General features: G+C 36.3%; 1 protein-coding gene across 1 annotated transcript in view; it reads left to right on the forward strand.

Annotated features, from left to right (window-relative positions):
• Positions 1-14,859, forward strand: part of LOC133996800 (collagen alpha-1(XIV) chain-like) — a 204,443-nt gene that overhangs the window by 182,128 nt on the left and 7,456 nt on the right. The window contains 8 exon segments of the mRNA XM_062436384.1: positions 3,613-3,708; positions 3,927-3,980; positions 4,906-4,959; positions 7,472-7,525; positions 8,609-8,680; positions 10,944-10,979; positions 13,114-13,180; positions 14,270-14,458. Coding sequence (XP_062292368.1) covers positions 3,613-3,708; positions 3,927-3,980; positions 4,906-4,959; positions 7,472-7,525; positions 8,609-8,680; positions 10,944-10,979; positions 13,114-13,180; positions 14,270-14,458 — 622 coding nt within the window.

Below are 14,859 nucleotides of genomic sequence, written 5' to 3' on the forward strand. Positions count from 1 at the left end.
TTTTTTTGTCTAGTCTTGATTACTTGTTATACTCCATTGCTGTCACTGCGTTTCTGTAAGACCGTTGATTTTGTAGTTTGCAGATCAAAATCAGGAATGTAACTGCGATATTCGGATGCTGCTTTTGGTGTTTTCTGCCTACTGTGCCTGTTTGTTTCTGTGCGTCTTGGCCAAGTTACAACAGGAAGTGTGTGGAGAAGAAAAAAAAAAACACTGACATATTTTCATCACTGTGCATTAAAACCTCTGTCTTAGTCTCATTCAACTGTACGAAATCCTTTTAGATCAAATTTTCTTTTTTAAACACATGGATGCATGTTTCTATATGTTAGTTTGTGTTTTAGTTTAGTTGATTTCCGATAAGTAAAGTTGTTTTTTTTTTAAGTGGTCGCTCATGAAACTGCAGAATGAGAACTGATTGACAGGTTTCTGACAGAGGAAGTGTGATAAGGGATCTGCGGTTTGTCTAGTATGGTTGAGCTCTTAAAGGTGTCGAAATAATTAAAATGTCAGTTATGGTGCTGCAGTTTGAAGTCATGAGAAATAGAGTATTTTTACACCACCACCAATGATGGGAGCACAAACAACGTATATTTGATTTTTTTTTTTTTTAATGAACATGCAAAACCTTTCGAGAAAATTAGAAAAAGAAACAAAATGTCATAATCTGATTGATGCGTGCCACAGACTGGCATCCTGAAGCAACATGTACTGTGACTAACATGTTGATGTGCATTTCATTATCACCAGTACTGATCGTTACATGCTATCAGATGGGACATTGGTGCTTAAATGCCGTTGCCATGAGACAAGCACAAGCTTTACGAACCTTTAAGAACCTTTATCTGTTGTTTGAAGGTCTTGTGTCAAATAATGGACAGAGTAAAGCAATGACACTGGATCTGTAGTTTTACATGCAAGTTGTATTTGTTTGGGTTGATGAGCAGCTAATTACCTAATTGGTTAGTAACTCATTCAATTGATAGTGTCAGTAATCTTTCAACCTGTCATTGCATGGATCCATAGTTGGAAATCAAATGCGAGTTCATGGCTGTGACTTACTGGCTTCCTGTGCTTGAAGACTTTTCTTCTCTTGTGATCTTACAAGGAATGAGTTAATAAAGAAATATTTGAATGTGAGCTGATGTTGTAACAGGATGGCATCTGTCACGTAGTACCACTAGAAGAGAAGAGTCTCAACCTTTAGATAGCTGATCATGAACTGTATTGTACCAGCTGTGCAGTATCTAAGGCCGAAAAACTTGAGTCAGTCTTAAATTGTGTCTCTCTATTTTATCAGGAATATGTGTGCTTCTTGTATGTTAAGAGTGCAACATGAGTACAATAGGTGCAGCATGTGAATCAAAAAGCTGATAACATAAACCACTTTTCCCCCATTGTGTCTTAGTAGAGGACACATGATTTCCTTTCTCTGTAAATCATTCAGAGAGGCAACAGCAGTGGTGGAAAGTAACGTAAAGTGCATTCACTCATGTACTGCGTTTAAGTAAAAAATGTTATGGTGCTTGTACTTTATTTTTAGTTGACATTACTTGACACTTCTATTCTACAACATTCAGGGAGAGATTTTGCACTTTCTATTTGCTTTTCAAACTAAAAGGTTACATAAAATAACAAAATGATAAAGAATAAACCAGTCATACACAAACTTATTGGCTTGTGGACCTTTATAAAAAAAATTCAGTGTGCTGTTTTGTCTTCTAGTCGTGTTTCAGATGTCAGAGTTGTTTGCAGTTCCACTAAACTAAAGCAACATCTCCCCTCATTTAACTCTTATAATCACTGTTTGAGTCCAAAAGAGGTAAAACTATCCAATATTTCACAAAAACACACAAAGATTAAAAAACAAGAAAGGAAGCTCCAGGCCTGAAAAGTGAGCTGCCTTAAACCTGCATTCTCTCTAATGGCCAGCAGGGGTCGACTCCTCTGGCTCTTAAAAGAAGTCCGTTTGTAAGGAGGTGTCTGGAGAAATTACCTTACTTCTCACTTGATTTCCAAAATGACCACCAGCACATTTTATAGAGGAGCTGGATTTAGAGATTGAGACCAGAACGACTCATTGAAAACAGTGATTGACACTTCTCACTAAAGAGAAGTGTAGGCTTTTTGAATGGGGGTCAGTTGGAGTCATGCTTACACCCAATAATAACACATTGGCTTAAGCCTCAAGATTTTACCTTTTCTTGAACTCAGTGGTGATAAATTAAAAAGTAATTTTACTGGTGGTGTTCTGGCAGAAACAGGCTCTCATTCATCCATTGCTCCTCCTCACTGGAGCTTTATCAGGCCTTGGCTGTCCGGGTCCCTGGTGGGTTAAAGTTGGACTCACATGCAGAGGTGTGGTCTGGCTCTGTGCTGTAAGGACATTTATAAATCTATCTTTGATCCCAGATAGCCATACATCGCTGTGTCGCAATGCTGCATATCTGTAAAAGCCAATATCCCAGGGAATGTCCCACAGCTCCCAGTCACACACACACAGAGGGGGTGGGCACTTCCTCTTGGGCAGGTCTGTTATGTTCTGACATCAGGACACCGTGGACACTTCTACCGTGGCCAATTACCAAAAATTATGTGATTAATGAACAGAAAGTGAACTTCATTACCCACCATGATGGAGGCAACATAGGCTAAAACAACTTTGAGAGTTGTGCATCTTACTAATTAGGTACCAATTAGGTTTTAATGGCCTTGTGTTGCTTATGCTTGCGTTCTCACCGGTCTGCACCTCATTGCTCGAGCTCAAAAATGAGTAATTGTCAAAATGTAACTATTAAAGTAGAAAGCACCAGTATCGTGGGCCATAAGCAATGATGTTGGACTGTGTTAAACTATATCCTGGAACTGGGTTTGACTTGTCTTGAGAGATATTTAGACAACAGACTTCAACCAAAAACCAAAAAGAGGATCTGCACACGGTATTAAAAGCTCCACTCAGCTTTAATTACAAAAGCAACATTTCAATGTCACAGATCTTCGTCAGGTATTTTTAAACCAAGGAGAACACTATGGGATCAATCACGCAGATCACAATCACCTGTGTAATAAATGAACCTGTGTCTATATATTGCTTGTCTTGTTTTGTGATGTTGGTTTGACAATACCTGTTGTGTCGAAGATCTGTTCGATCGAAATATTGCTTTTGTAATTAAAGTTGCTGGCAGATTTTAATACAGTGTGCGGATCCTCTTTCTGTTTTTGCCTTCAGTTGATTTTTGATTCAGCACCTGTGAAAGTTTTAGGATGTGCGTACCCAACACCCTGTTTTGTCCCAGGTGTATATCCTGACATCACTGTTGTGTGAGGTCAGAGGTGATACAGGCTTGAAACGTTCAACCAGAGAACTGATGTTATTTTACTCTTTAAATCAATAAAAATAAAAGCTCTGGCTGCTGTGGAACCACCTGAGAACTTGACCTGGTCCAATCCTGGAACAGTATATAAAGAACAGAAAAAAAACAAGACTTGCAGTTTTGGATGCCACGTTGTGTTATGGTCAGCATTCAAAGACCTGAAAGACCTCTTGACTTGCATTTTGCCATTTAAGACCTGAGTACTAACATGCATTTCTGTTTCTCTCTCTCTCTGCAGGGTCCGACTGGTGCAGTTGGGGATGTGGGTGTACCAGGACCTCAAGGACCACAAGGACCACAGGGACCCAGTGGACGCTCCATCATTGGACCTCCAGTAAGACAAACATACATGTCATTTCTCTTGAAAAATATATTATCCAATATAAAACCTGCTTTAACGTATTTGTCTCAATGGTGATATACATTTCCAACATATGGAAAACACCATTTTTACATGATGTTGCAAATGTAACATTCAGTATCATAAAATTACATAGAAACTGAGGCCTGTTTTTGTAAATGTAAAAAATGTGTATATTTTGTTATCTGCAGGGTGGTCCAGGTGAGAGAGGACAGAAAGGTGAGGCTGGACAACAAGGAACACAGGTAAAAAAAAAAAACACAAACACAACATACATGTAATATTGTATGAGTCAGACCTGTTGTTTGGTTAACACATCACTACATCCGTTTGCAAAATCAGAGTCAAATTTTCACCATATTTACATTGATGTCGAGCTGTGAGATACTTGATAAAGTTGTATTTGTCATTGTTAGCGCCAGAAAATGGTGCAGTTTGATAATTCAGAGAAGTTTGCTGCTTGAAAAAAATGCCTCCTACAGTACAAGTAATTACTGCTCTACTGTGAATTACTGGCACTAATATGACCTTTTAGAAGCAAATAGTCGTCAGTTGTCTCTGTGGTTCAAATCAATTCATATTACAGAGTTATTGACACTACAGCAAGCTGCAGTATTAGCCTACAGTGTCCAGTGTTTTGCTTTTTATTGGAGAGCTAAAAGAAAAATACAAAATAAAGTACAACATAACACAAAAATATAAAACCTATGACCTACAATACGAAACACATACAAAACACATAACTAAACAAGACTAAAGTACAAATTAACTCCCAGTGAGTGTTTTATTTTAGTCTTGTAGCAACATCTTTGATGCTGAAACGGTCTTAAATACTGATGTAATTTGTTAAATGTGTCTGTAAAGATTCAGACTCTGTGTGAATATGACCTGCAGTGACCTCTGATCTAACAGTCGAGGCAGATAGTCGCCCACTTAGAGCCGGTTCTGTCTGAGGTTTCTACCCGTTAAATGCTGCTGATGTCGGGATGTTGGATATCTTTAAATGAACCATAGTATCTAGTCCTGCTCTGTGTGTAAAGTGGCTTGAGATTAATTTTGTTGTGATTTGGTGCTGCATAAATACTGATTGATTGATTGATTGATTGATTGATTGATCGATTGATTGATTGATTGATTGATTGATTGATTGCTCTCCTCTCGATGCTGCAGGGAATTCCTGGTAGAGCCGGAGAACCAGGCAGACAGGGACCTGCAGGATCCAGAGTAAGTCGCTTCATGCTCATTTTATTAACATTAACAGGAATACTGCTACTAATACTACTGTTAAAACTATTGCTAATTAGGGCTGGGCAATATATCAATAAAACACCGATATCATGATATGAGACTAGATATCGTCTTAGATTTTGGATGTCGTAATATCGTGATACAGCAGAAGTGTTTTTAGCTGCCTTTACCCACTTTACCCACCATTAATGATGATTATTTATCATAAATCTAGTAAAAGCACCGATAGTCCCTGCAATTTTGTTGTGATATCGATATCGAGGTGTAAAATATTGTGATATTTGATTTTATCTATATCGCCCAGCCCTACTGCTGATACTATACTCTACTATTACTGTTAATACTACTGCTACTAATGCTATTTCTACAACTTCCACCAATACTACTGTTACCGTCTCTTGCTACTGCCACTAATAATACATATACTGCTCATACTACTTCCATTACTGTCACTAATACTACTAGCACTGTCATTACTGCTTCGTCTGCCACTGCACTGCAGTCTCTCCTGAAGGTCAGCTCAGCAAACCCTGTTGAGTATTTTAAATCTCATCTTCAGACCTTCATTCACTTTGTCTAATTTAATCGATGCTCGCCTGCTGTGATTTGTTTTGTTTGATTTTATTATTTTAATCACGTTTGTATGTGTCATCTGCTTTTGTCATTGTATGCACTTTGTGAGGCACTTTGTAACTTACGTAACTCACTTTTTATTTTTAATATCAAGTTTATTTCTGTATTGAATCCCATGAATCGCTTGCTATCCTTTTGTTTTGTCTTGCCTCAGTAGATGATATAAGTAGTGTGTTTTAAGTTCATGTGAGCTCCGAAAAATATTTATTTATTTATTTATTCTGTAGTAGTAGTAGTATTAACACTGATGTTACCAATACTGGAACTACCTCTATTACTAATGTTTTCATACTGGAACTGGAACCGTTGCTGCTTCTCTTTTCCAAAATACTTTACTCACCTTGAAAAGTAGAATCAAATGTACGACGGAGCATTAGGGCCAGACGTAACATTACGAGAATAAAGTCGTAACATTACGAGAATAAAGTCGTAACATTGCGAGAATAGAGTCGTAATATTACGAGAATAAAGTCGTAACATTGCGAGAATAGAGTCGTAACATTGCGAGAATAAAGTCGTAACATTGCGAGAATAAAGTCGTAACATTGCGAGAATAAAGTCGTAATATTAGGAGAATAAAGTCGTAATATTAGGAGAATAAAGTCATAATATTGCAAGAATAAAGTCGTAATATTACGAGAATAAAGTCGTAATATTAGGAGAATAAAGTCGTAATATTAGGAGAATAAAGTCGTAATATTGCGAGAATAAAGTCGTAATATTAGGAGAATAAAGTCGTAACATTACGAGAATAAAGTCGTAACATTGCGAGAATAAAGTCGTAACATTGCGAGAATAAAGTCGTAACATTCGGAGAATAAAGTCGTAATATTAGGAGAATAAAGTCATAATATTAGGAGAATAAAGTTGTAATATTGCAAGAATAAAGTCGTAATATTGCGAGAATAAAGTCGTAATATTAGGAGAATAAAGTCGTAACATTACGAGAATAAAGTCGTAATATTAGGAGAATAAAGTCGTAATATTAGGAGAATAAAGTCATAATATTGCAAGAATAAAGTCGTAATATTACGAGAATAAAGTCGTAATATTAGGAGAATAAAGTCGTAATATTAGGAGAATAAAGTCGTAATATTGCGAGAATAAAGTCGTAATATTAGGAGAATAAAGTCGTAACATTACGAGAATAAAGTCGTAACATTGCGAGAATAAAGTCGTAACATTCGGAGAATAAAGTCGTAATATTAGGAGAATAAAGTCATAATATTAGGAGAATAAAGTCGTAATATTGCAAGAATAAAGTCGTAATATTGCGAGAATAAAGTCGTAACATCAGGATAATAAAGTCGTAACATTACGAGAATAAAGTCGTAATATTAGGAGAATAAAGTCGTAATTTTATGAGAATAAAGTCGTAATATTATGAGAACTCCTCTGAACTTCCTCTGCGTTAAAATGAGGAATGTTGAGCATCTTGTGAAGTTATACTTTGGTATCAGTTTCACAAATAAGGAAATACTTCATATTTTGGCTCATCAGCATCAAATTATTATCAGTATCACGACTTTGAAACGACTGTGTCTATTTCCAAGAAAGAACCACACGGACTCGGAAGAAATTGCTTGTTTTGTGGAAGAGGAACTGTCTGGTAGCGGTCGACTGCAAGGCTATCGCTGGTTACACCTGCTGCCATTCATACCACTTTATTCTCCTAACATTATGACTCTCTTTCTCTCTCGTTATATTACCACTTTATTCTTGTAATTTTTTCCCTCTTAGTATGGCTCTAATACTCCGTCGTACAGATAAGTCATGACAGTGTTAAAACTGAGGACACTAAATTGGACTAAAGGACTTTTATGTTCCACAGTATTGATGTTTTTCTCCTCCACAGGGAGCGGCAGGCAAAGATGGACCTCCAGGCAGAGAGGGGCCCTCTGGGATCATCGTAAGTCATTATTCATTTACAGCATTGTTTATGTGTTGTGATAAAAAGAGAGAAATGAGGATTTCTGTCAGCTGGAGTTGCAGTTTGTTATCTCGCTGCTTGTTCTCACGCCAGACACTTGAAGGTCCATTTTTAATTGGAACTGAGTGAAGGAGATAATTATGGATTTGTGAGAAGATTTGGTGGTTTGAATAAAGTGTTAATATCAGGAGGAGTTGTCCTTTTTCTTTTTACATCAAATTAAAATCCTGTAAAGTGTTTTAAGGCTGCTGTACTTTATATGTTGTTACCACGGCGTTGCTCTTGCAGCAGTGGAGAACTGTATTAAAAGCAGCTTTATTTGATGAATGAAAACTACAAACATTACACATCTCACAGATAATTTAATTCCTTTCTAACGCTCAGAGTAACGAGGTGAAAGGAAATCTTATTGTTATCTTACTTCCACAATCTTATATTTAGATTATGAACCAAACAGTTTGGAGGGCCTGATATTGAACCAGGTGGTGATCCACAGGAGATGAGACAGAAGCTGCTCAGTAAATCTTATTCTTTCATTTTTAGACTCTTTGGAAGTTTTATGGCAAAGGAAAGGAGGGAGGGAGGGAGGAAGGAAGGAAGGGAAGGAAGGAAGGAGGGAGGGAGGAAAGGAAAGAAGGACAGAGGAAAGAAGGAAGGGAGGGAGGTAATGAGGAGGAAAGAAAGAGAGAAGGAAGGAGGGGAAGGACAGAAGGAAGGAAGAAAGGGGGATGGAGGAAGGAAGGTAGGAAAGAGAGGTAGGAAAGAAAGAGAGAAGGAGGGAGGGAAGAAGGACAGATGGAAAGAAGGGAGGGAGGAAAGAAGGAACAGTCAAAACAGACGGGTCAATTTGACCCGAGAGGACGACACAAAGGTTAACATCATAAGTGTTTCTTCCACTGTGAGAAAAAGTTGTTTGTTTGAAGACTTGTCTGCTTAAGATTCGTAAATTTTGTTTTATACCAAAGAGATAATTCTACATTTTGAACATGTTGTCTTATTATTGACCTCTCTTTTTTCAACACGCCTTTTCTTTTCTCTTCATGTCTGTCTCTCTTTCCTCAGGGGACTCCAGGAGCTCCAGGGGCCCCAGGTAACACGGGCCCTGGAGGAAAACAGGGAGAGCTGGGACCACCGGTGAGTCCGTCACACACTGAAGGAAACACAAAAGAATGAAAGTTTGGTTTTAAACCTCGTTCCCTCGCTGTGTGTAAATATCCAGGAGGAGACAGGAAGTCCTGTCAGTCAGGCTTAACAGTGATCAGAGTGTGTTATCAGCAGGATTAACGTCTTCCTGTCCGGTCTGAAGGTCTGCAGGTTTATCTGAGACACTAACACATAATAATCTGGGTTTGTAGTCATGTTGACACCTGAGGGGGAAACACTCCTGTCAGCCAGCCTTCCTAAAAATGTTCCTTTGATGAGTTTATGAGCGCCGCACCTCTAAACAACATATTTAGTTACAATAATTATATTAATGTTTAACTCTTACAGGCTGCTTATATTTAGTCTCTACACCAGTTCACATTCATAAATCCCCTGTCAGTCATTAATTCATGTTCTATTAATCCTTAATGAAGAGTGTATTCTATTTATTAAGAGAAAAAAGACATTTGCAATCATTATTTTATGGTCCAGCACGACATTATATAGAATATGAAGAATTTAATATGTTTCAATGCTGATTTTTCTGATTTAAAAACAAGTCAAATTTAGACATTTTTATACACAAAATTGTGTATCAGCTGCACAAAAAATAACAAAAAGATGCATTTTACTTACATGTTTGTATATTTTGGGTCGCATTAGGGAAAAGTCCATCAAAGGAAATGTGTATATTTATTTATACAGCTTTAAAATGTTCAAATTTGACCCTGAACAGTATGCAAGGGTTAACTTTATTTGTCAATGTTTAGAAAAAATAACAGATTCTCTTTGAAAAGATTCAGACTTTATGCTCTAAATTGTACATTGTAGTTCTATCAGCATCTGTGTCTAGCGGCTAGACAAATAAATCAAATCAATTCAAACATTTATTAGTATTTACACTCAACTTGTGGGATTAAAATACATGATAAAATACATAAAATAAGAATTAATAGATACAAATAAAGATTGATTGAGGATAAGATTTTTTTTTTAAAGTTCAGTCTAAAACTTTTGACTGATACTAACAGATGACAGAGAGTTATTTTCATCATCCTATCATATTTAATAATATGAATTTTCATTGAAATCACCTTGAAACAAACAAGATGAAATATTGTGAGATAATCAGAGATGTTATTTTTCTGTTTCTGTTGATAATGTTATTTAGTTTACCTCAATCTGTCACCTCTGTCTCTGCCTCTGTGTCTGCTACCTAAACGTAGAATAGACACATTACTTTACATGTCTGTGATATAAAGTAGTGAGGTGTGTAATTACAGAGATGTGGGTGGACTGCTAAGAGCTTTCCTTTCTACTAATAACCACACTTATTATCATTTGTGAGTCTTTTTATGAATGACCTGGAGGGAAATATACAGGAGTTGTAATGGCACTGCTGGTTGGATAAATACTGGGTTTAATATAAAAGAAGTTATTCATCATTATGTCAATTTAAGAGCCGGAAATTCTGAAAGTGTGTTTTAGCATCTGTGTGTTTTTCAAAGCTCTGATTGAAGGTTAGATGTAATGGTTTCAGACAGTGCTCTACATGTGTTTACTGCATGTTTTTATATATTAAATACAGCCATGTCGTCACTCTGACAGCTGAAGGTTGCTTTTTATTGGCTCCTATTTTTTATGCCTTTATTGCAATGAATGTTTTTTTTAACCTTACAAAGAAAATGTCAATGATGTCAAAAAAAGGATGTTCAAACACACACATCACTGCTCATTCTAGTGCATTAACAATGAAGGTTATAAAGTAAGATGAAGTCAACAGTGGAGAAAAAAAAAGGATGTGAGTTATCAGTGTGAAACGATCAGGAGCTCTGCAGTCAAACCACAGTTTCCTCAAGTCAGAGGAGCCGGCAGGGGCCCGAAAACAATCAAAGTCAGTGCAGAGAAAGAGCAGAAAGAAAAAAATATATAAAGTCAGGTTTTAAAATGGTTTATGTGCTGAGAGAGAGAGAGAGAGAGAGAGAGAGAGAGAGAGAGAGAGAGAGAGAGAGAGAGAGAGAGAGAGAGAGAGAGAGAGAGAGAGAGAGAGAGAGAGAGAGAGAGAGAGAGAGAGAGAGAGAGAGAGAGAGAGAGAGAGAGAGAGAGAGAGAGAGAGAGAGAGAGAGAGAGAGAGAGAGAGAGCTGATCAGGTTAATGTCCTTCGCTTCATGTTTTCATCACCTTGTCGACATGAAGAATTTAACACGGTCAATAAAATCTGAGCAGAGTTTAATTAGAGTCTCTTCTGTTGCAGGGTTTGCCTGGAAGCAAGGGAGATAAAGGTGAACGGGTAAGTGGAAGAGGAGGAATATCCTTCTTTTTTTTTTCATCATGCATGGTTAAAAGATGGGTGTTTTATTGTCTCCATGTGATTTAGTTTAAATTTAAAGGGTTAAAATGTAGAAAATAAACGTATGAATAACTTGCACACATTCTTTTTTTGTGGACCCAGCATCAAATTTCTGCTTTTAATCCATTTAGAGAGAATATATTAGAGGATTATGGTAAAAATGTCTAAGTGGTGTAACCATAAAAACTTTGTACCAAATAATTCAACTTGCTTAAAAACACTAAACTCTCAATAAAACACCATATCAACTAGTTGTTTGACCCACATACAGACAGACATCCCTGTATTATTGTATAATTGCTGCTTTTTGTGAAATAATCTAATCTATTTATGTTTGATTATTGCTTTTATTGTGTTATTGTGTTAATATTGTATTATGTGAAGCACCTTGTGACTTTGGTTTGAAAAGGTGTGATAGAAATAAAGTTAATTATAATATATTACAGAACAAGAGCAAGTTTGATCACAAAAATAAACAATAACAATAAGTGATAAACAAAAATAATGAGTAATAAAATGTTCTTATGAGCAGTTTACACGAACCAAAAGGATCTTAATCCGATAAAAGACTTTTAAAAAAATAATTAGATGAAAAAAAACTCTTCATCAAGTTTATCATCAGTGCTTCATGTTGCTGACAGATGAATTTCGGTATTTCCAAACTGGGGCAACACTAATGTCACCTAAAAACTGCTGCAAGAGGGGAAAGTTATGCTGATGTCACATCCTGTAAACACAGGAAGTCCACACCCAGAGATGATGCTGCAGTTAAGACTTTTAATGTCACACAAACCTCAAGGGATGAATGACAAGAGGTCAGGATGCAATGATTCACCCCATCAGCTCATATCTGAACATATCTTACCTTCTCCTGCAGATGTTCTCATGTTTAGATTGAAGGTTACAGACACATAAAGCTCAGTTAAAGCACCAAACAACTATTAAACTGACTCTTTAAGATCATCACAGGGTCGTGTTTATCTGATGCGTAACTTTTAACCACAGAAAAAAAACATGACATGATTGATTTATATTTTTATTATCGTGTCATCCACACACACCAGCTTACAAGACATCACAAACTCACACATGTCAGAGTTAAAGTTAAATAATAACGACAAAAATCACTGCTGAATAAAATAAGGTAATAATCAGATCAACATTATCCAGTATAAATAATCAATAGACAAACAAAAACAGGAAAATACAATAAAATAAAAATCAGATAAAGTATTATTTGAACAGTCCATCTTGCCCTCTTATATATATAATATAATATATATATATATATTCTCTCAAAATGGATTAAAAGCAGAAATTTGATGCTGGGTCCACAAAACAAGAATGTTTGCAAGTTATTCATACGTTTATTTTCACATTTTAACCCTTTGAATTTAAACTAAACCACATGGACACAAAAAAAACTAATTTACCCCAAAACATTTTAAAAATAATAATACAATAAAACAACTACAAATAAAAATAAATAATAATAAATCAGACATTTAGTAAAAAATAAGTTGAAATGATGCTAATTAAAAGCCAGATTAAATAAATATGTGTATCTCTTACAGCTTTAGTAAAGGTTTAATTAATAATAATTAATAATATAAAGAAAGCTGCACTTCTTTGCATGTTTTTATGTGTGTATAATTGTGTGTATTTAAAAACTCAGCAGTAGATGATCTGACAGCTTGTGAAGGATTGTTAAAATGACGATGTAGGCCGGTCCACAAAAGAGAGCTTTTAAAAAAGTAAAAGAAGCTTCAAATCTATTGTAAAAGACACTCTGAGGCAATGAATGCAGCTAAAACCAGTTATATGCAAATGTTTCCTTTATTTTGGTTAAAATTTGAGCATCATTTGTAGTTTTTTTAAACGACTGGTAGTCTGTAAGAAGTGCTGCAGTAGTTTAATCTGTTAAATATAAACGCATTAATACATTTTTATTTTGGCAATACTTCTCAATCTGAATCAATAATAATGCTTCAACATCACAACAACCTCAACATGTTACCTCTGATTTAATCTGAGCAGCAGGTTTGTGACAGAGTTTAATATTCTGTGTTTTCAGGGCGACCTCCAGTCGACGTCCTCGGTTCAGGCCATCGCCCGTCAGGTCTGTGAGCAGCTGATTCAGAGTGAGTACACACACACACACACACACACACACACACACACACACACACACACACACACACACACACACACACACACACACACACACACTTCCTCTAACCTGTGTGTGTTTAAAAGGTGAGACTTGGCTTTAGGATTAAAGGTTAGAATAGAGTCTACAGGATTCTTCTTATCACATCAGTTTGGTTTTATTCATCCAACAGTTTTAATTCACACTATTTGTTGAGTAGAAAGTAGATCCAATAAAATCCTGTTGATAGTGTTGATAGTGTGTGTTTAGGATTATTCAGAGCATCATGAACAGATGTTAGCTGTGTGTTCAGACTCAGTGATGCAACAGTTACTGAGTCAGCATTAAGACAGAGGAGAGACTGAAGCTGCAGCAATAAAACACATTTATTCATCTTTTACTCTTTAATCAAGTTCTCCTCAGTGAAGTGATCATTTAAATGTAGCTGAAGTTCATCTGTACTCAGCTTCTAACTACTATTCTGCTTGTGAAACACATTTCTTCCACAAATTTAGTGACGTTGTGCGACTTAAAATCAATGCAACAGAACCAGAAACATTGTCTAATTTCACACAAAACATGGTGCCTACATTACCCACAATGCAACTCAACTACAGACAGTTCAGTAGGAGATTCTGGAGTGTGATGCTAGTAAAAATAATAATAATAAACGTTATTTATTAGAGCATATTTCATATAAAGGATGTAGCTCAAAGTGCTTTACAGAGAAAAAGAAAAGAATAGAATTAGATGTCTTATAGCTTTAAGTAGAGTTTTCCATCATTTTGGAGCATCATTATTAGCTTGTGTGTATTTAAAAGCTCAGCAGTAGATGATCTGAGAGTTTGTGAAGGATTGTAAAAACAACAGAGAGTCTGGCCCCCAAAAAAAAACATTTAGAGCTTTAACAACAAGTTAAAAAGAAGCTTAAATCTATTCTAAAAGACACTGTGAGACAATGAAGTGAAGCTTAAACTGGTGTAATATGCTCACTGTTCTTTGTTTTGGTTGAAAGTCTAACGGCACCATTTAAATACTTTATACTTGATGTGGATATTTAAAGTCCTCCCTCTGTTATCAGGTCACATGGCTCGCTACAACTCCATCCTGAACCACGTGCCCAGTCCGTCGGTGTCCATCCGCACCGTGCCGGGGCCCCCCGGAGAGCCCGGCCGAAACGGAGGCCCGGGGCCGCAGGGAGAGCAAGGACCCCCAGGAAGACCCGGCTTCCCTGGACAGAACGGACAGAATGGGCAACCGGGAGAAAGAGGTACGAGAGATTTACAGGATTCACACTTCTGACCTTTACCCAGTTTAACTCAGAGTCACAAATGATGCTGATACTAAAGGAAATTAGTAGCTTAGTAGTAGATTGAAGAGGCATGAACAATTCAAAAATCAGTTAAAAACTTTTTTAAAAGCAGCATCAGGTTTGTTAAAATGTACATTTAGTATTTTTTTGGGTTTTATATCATTTGAGTTTTTCTACATTTAAATGTTAAAGTATTTTGTCCATATTGAGCAGAACGTCTCCTAAAAACCCTTTTTTCTAAATAATGTGTTACAAAACATAGCCCTGCATTGCAAAAGTGGATTACATATTTATTCCACATTGTAGTTCACATTTATTTTCCTGTTTAAAATCAGATATTTATGGAAAAAATACTGGTA

The sequence above is a fragment of the Scomber scombrus genome, chromosome 16 (assembly GCF_963691925.1).
Source record: "Scomber scombrus chromosome 16, fScoSco1.1, whole genome shotgun sequence".
Classification (NCBI taxonomy): Eukaryota; Metazoa; Chordata; class Actinopteri; order Scombriformes; family Scombridae; genus Scomber; species Scomber scombrus.